Source organism: Branchiostoma floridae, chromosome 4 (genome assembly GCF_000003815.2).
Source record: "Branchiostoma floridae strain S238N-H82 chromosome 4, Bfl_VNyyK, whole genome shotgun sequence".
Classification (NCBI taxonomy): Eukaryota; Metazoa; Chordata; class Leptocardii; order Amphioxiformes; family Branchiostomatidae; genus Branchiostoma; species Branchiostoma floridae.
In genome coordinates this window covers 7,008,540-7,013,467 of record NC_049982.1, presented here as the reverse complement: position 1 = coordinate 7,013,467, position 4,928 = coordinate 7,008,540, and the positions used below count along the sequence as shown (strand labels likewise).

Sequence of the window (4,928 nt, the reverse complement as noted above, 5' to 3'; positions counted from 1 at the left end):
CCTCACTCACTCACTCACTCACTCACTCACTCACTCACTCACTCACTCACTCATGATGCTACAAAAATGCTACAAAACAGCCAGCCAAATCGGATCCATACCCTGTTTGGTGGGCGTAATAAACAAATCATAATCAAATGGTACACAAATTCCTTTTGTTTTATTTACTTTTCAATGTCACCTCATCCCAACATCTTTTACCATGTTCAGCCTAGTAAAGGAGCTAAAACAGAGCTTCCATCGTGACGTCTTGATGACTGAGTTCCTGACCCTGGACACCTACAACCGTTACTTCATGGACTATCACACGTACTGCAGGACGGCGGTCTATCAGCAAGCTCTGCTGCAGAAACTGCTGTATGTTGTCAACTTTCTGATCTGATTTATTTGAAGTCATTGATAGCTAACTGTTGATACAAATTTGAAGAAAAGATGATTTCCACTTAGACGTAAATCAGCTATCGAATAGTAGACGAATCTAATCATTATGCGCAGGCTATGATATGCTTACTTCAACAGATTGACTTTTGTTCCTTTGCTTATATATTCTGTCAAAAGTTGTAATGATTACTAACAAAAGTTCACTTTATGATATACATACCTGCAGGCAAGCAAGTGGCGAATTCGCCGTGAGAATCGACCAGCTGGAGATCTACCCACGTTGTTGCGGGAACAGGCTCGACTCTTTCCTGAAGATTCCTCAACAACACATCACCAAGCTCAAAACGGTGTTTGAGGTGAGCTCCTTCAAAGCCAAATTTAAGCCTGGCTCTGTGTTAATTAATGTCAATACATGTACTACTCATGCTGTGATTTTTAGCGGGTACTGATTGTGATTTGTGATGTAAAATTTGTAATCATTATTGTTTGTAAGCTAATGCTCGTGAATTTATATGTAACATGTACTTTCTCTCCCAGGGTTAGCCTTATAGCGTATGGTTAGTTGGGCAGCCCTGGCAATTTTTTTTAAACAGCTGAACAAACAAATAAAAAATATAGATAAAGAAATGACAGAACACAGTTGTTGACATTGTCATATTTATCAATTTTGATTTTGGAGTCGAGGCTTTGTATTGACACAGTCTCCTCTTACAGGGTATATTGCGACATGCCCCTAAGGGATCCAGCGAAGAAAGATCTGCTTACGAGATTATCAAGGCGATGGAAAAGGTAACTTTTCTCTGGAATACCCATGGACTACGCAAGTTTTATCATAATATATGACTGTTCATAGTATGATCCCCGTGGGGTACATTGTTCGACTTTCCGTTCCAAGTTACGGTTTACAATAATGATTATCTTCTGTTGATAGATAAAAAATATTCTACCCTTATCCAAATGCTTTAATGCTTGCAGACAATCAAGACATGCGAGGAAGCTGTAGCCGCCATGACAGAATCACTCGAACTGCAGGAGAAACTCACCTTTCGTAAAACAAAGGTTAGTATTTGTGTTGATAGCTCGTTTTTATTGCTTTGTAATGTTTTTCCTATGCATCTACACATAACGGTGACTTCGAAACCAAGGGTACAAGTTGTAATGCTAATGCACTACATGAATAATTGTCATTGTGCCAGTGTCACAGACGAAAGATGGTGGATGCTATATTTAAAACGTCTGACCGTTTACAAAATCATATCCAGTTGCTTGAGTAACTCCTTATTGGTATAACTGCCATTTCCTTTCATCGCGCTTGTCCTTCCCAGGAAGTTGAAGTGGCTTCTCCTGACCGCTGGCTGGAGAGGGTGGGAGAGTTCAGCGAGTTACGGGGAGGAAGGATCTCCTCACCGGAAGCACCTGTGCTGATGTTCCTCTTCAACGACATGATACTCATCACAAGGAGGTGAGGATTTTACCTGAAGTTATGTATGTATATGTAATTGTAGGATTGACGCACGATGAATATTTCTAGTCGTGCACCAATGGTTAATGATATCATCATCATCATCATCATCCAGTTGGTTGCTTAGAAGTACCGAGCAATAGCTAAACACGATGTCATTAACTCAGTTATAAATATCAAAGATACAAATACAGGAGTTCGAGAACGCCAGAATAAGGATTCAGTGGCATATCAACACACATACCAAACCTGATTAAACCTAACAGGGCAATTAGGCAATTATCTTAGAGTTAAAGAAACTTAATGAACTGTATAACGATATAACGCGTTAACGCTAATAACTTACGCCGAAATAAATTTTGCCATATGGAAGACATGAATTGGCACTACAGTCATCTTTTTACCTGACCTTACCCTAATGATCGATTTGAATCAGTATTACAGTCACACATTTTAACTACCGTACTTTTCCAGAGAGGCAACGGACGGCCTAGCTGTGCAGGACTACGCCCCACGGCGGCTGCTGGAGGTACTGTCGGTAGGACAGGCGCTGTGCCGCGCGTTCGGCATGGAGGATCTGTACCAGATCACACTGGCGGCCAACCACAGGGGAGTCATGGAGGAACTGGTCCTGCATCCGGAAACTAGGTAAAACCAACCTGGATCTCTGTATCTGTATTTGTATCTATATAGCCGGTAAGACACCAGCTTCGAAAGGTGGTTATAATACATTGAACCAAGGAGCTTAAATTTTTTTTAAGCTCCTTGATTGAACGACCCGTCACACCTAACCTTTGCACATCTATCTGCAAGCGTTCTTTAAAATTATTCAGAGAATATGCCCCTACTGTGCTTGGTGATAACAAATTCCACTCTATGATAGTTCTGGAAAGGTGTCACTGACGAAAGATAACGGATGTCATCTGAAACGTCTGACCCTTTCCCCAATCATATCCAATTGCTTGAGTATAAATGCTATTTAATTTTGGTGTGGGCAAAATCAAACTTTAATCAATGTTGAAATATTATTCCTCCATCTGTTTTACAACCTTATCTATCTCAGCCACAAAAATCAAAGATAGTTCTATTTAATAGTATTGTGTATTTTTTCAGTGATGACGTCGACCTCTTGCTGTCTGTACCCGTCTCGGATGAGCAAGTTTCAAATGATACCGATGAAGGTGGGAAACGATGGCAACAATTTTCTTACAATATTTTGCTGACCCTTCCAGAGGGCCAGTCCATTGTCTGCCAGTACGGCTTAGATGTACTATCTTAAGTTCTAACGATGTTAACGAATGTTTTTTATTGGGTTTTTGACAGACAATAACAATGTGGCACTACACCCTTTTTGTCACCTTTTGCCAAGAAGGTTATGTTTTAGGTGCCGTTTTTGTGCGGGGTCTGTTTATGGACAATATGACTCGAAATATTATAAGTGGATCTTTGTTATATTTGTAATGTGGTTAGGTATTGTCAACTTCGAATATGGCCCCTCGTGACTTGTTCTGGCACTGCAGCACAACATCTGGTTCTGTTATCTTGTATTTTGGGTCGCACTGAAAATAGTGAGCGAAGCTATCAGCAGATATAAATAGCAGACATAGATACCTATTTCATATGGTCATTATGTGAAATCATGTGTATGTTGCGTTCTACAGACGTGGAGTATGGCGTCATTACAGAGAGCTTTTCGATCACGGATACAGCAGACAAACCTATCGTGTTTGAAGAAGGTGACGTAGTGAAGATTTATGGACATATGGAAGGTAAGTTATCTCTGAAAATTTGTATTCGGCAATTCGATTGAATAGTCTTACTAGTATTAACACGCTGGTTATGGAGATGACGCGAGAATGACATTCTTAGACAGCAAAATGTAACCCCGCTAAAGAAAACAGTTTCAGTTCAGTTTCAGTTTATTTATTTATCCAGGAAAATACATCGCCTATTGGCGTTTTTCAATACCTCCTGGGGGGCCGGGAGACCCCAACATAAAATAACACAAAATCACAACAACTGAATCAAAATTGAAATCAAAGATCAAACTTAAATAACTAAACGTCAGGTGTCAACTATTTAGAAAACAGTCTAGCCAATTAGTAAGATTACACAATGTACTCGATATTGTTAATGTTTATCCCTATATGACACCACAGACAATGTATGATAATTGCAAAGCAGAAGTGTTCGTTGCACTGGTTGTAGGTTTACTCGTTACAGTTTATAATCTTTGGAAGACGTTGTCAGATTCTCATTGTTGCATAAAAACTGTTTTCATTGACAGATCTAGAGACACGTGTGCATGCCGTGAGGATGACTGACGGACAGGTAGGGGTACTGCCCGGTCACGTCATCGGCATGGTGAGCGGCGAGTCTGGCGGGTACGGCAGTCGCGAGAGGTGCACGTCTGCAACCGTCGTACCCAAGAATTTGTCCACCACGCAGAGGGACCCGGTCATCACCACTCGCGTGCCTAGTATGGTCCTCGTGCCACGCGTACCGAGCCTTGTAAGGACCAAAACAAAGGGCTCTTCCCTCGGTGAGTCAAATAAATGCTTGCCAGGTAGGTAGATATTCATACCCAACGTTATGTTTGTATGTACAATGCAAGCTGACAAGCAACAAAATGACATTCAAGTCACAACTAAAAATATTTTTAGTCATGAAAAGATGAAGATCTAAATTACTGTGTGGATACTGCGTGTTGCCATCGCTATCAGTCATTACCGCATTCTCCACTCGCATATCTGGTATACCTGGTAGCTCGGACCACCTCAAACTGACACTAAAATACCTTCGGACACGCACTAATACAAACAAATAAAACACAAAAAGAACAGATAGGCGTGAAGAAATATCTCACGGAAAATAGTAACTTTAAGTCCATTATAGATTGAGTGTTTCTATTTCTTACAGGAGGCTCCGACGGCAATCAGTCGCCTAACACGTCCATCAGTGAATACAGCCATTTTGACGCTCTTTGGAGCCTAGCGCAAGAACGGCTCGACGCTTCGGTAAACGACTCAAGTGACAAATTCAACGTGGTGAGCAGCAACTTCGCAGCAGGGGTGTTCGACGACTT

General features: G+C 41.1%; 1 protein-coding gene across 1 annotated transcript in view; it reads left to right on the top strand.

Annotated features, from left to right (window-relative positions):
• The window catches only part of LOC118413143, a 29,233-nt gene that overhangs the window by 8,804 nt on the left and 15,501 nt on the right, over positions 1-4,928 (top strand). The window contains exons 11-20 of the mRNA XM_035816328.1: positions 211-357; positions 608-737; positions 1,096-1,170; positions 1,357-1,440; positions 1,707-1,843; positions 2,318-2,491; positions 2,957-3,024; positions 3,505-3,612; positions 4,131-4,322; positions 4,763-4,916. Coding sequence (XP_035672221.1) covers positions 211-357; positions 608-737; positions 1,096-1,170; positions 1,357-1,440; positions 1,707-1,843; positions 2,318-2,491; positions 2,957-3,024; positions 3,505-3,612; positions 4,131-4,322; positions 4,763-4,916 — 1,269 coding nt within the window. The remainder of the gene's footprint in view (positions 1-210; positions 358-607; positions 738-1,095; positions 1,171-1,356; positions 1,441-1,706; positions 1,844-2,317; positions 2,492-2,956; positions 3,025-3,504; positions 3,613-4,130; positions 4,323-4,762; positions 4,917-4,928) is intronic.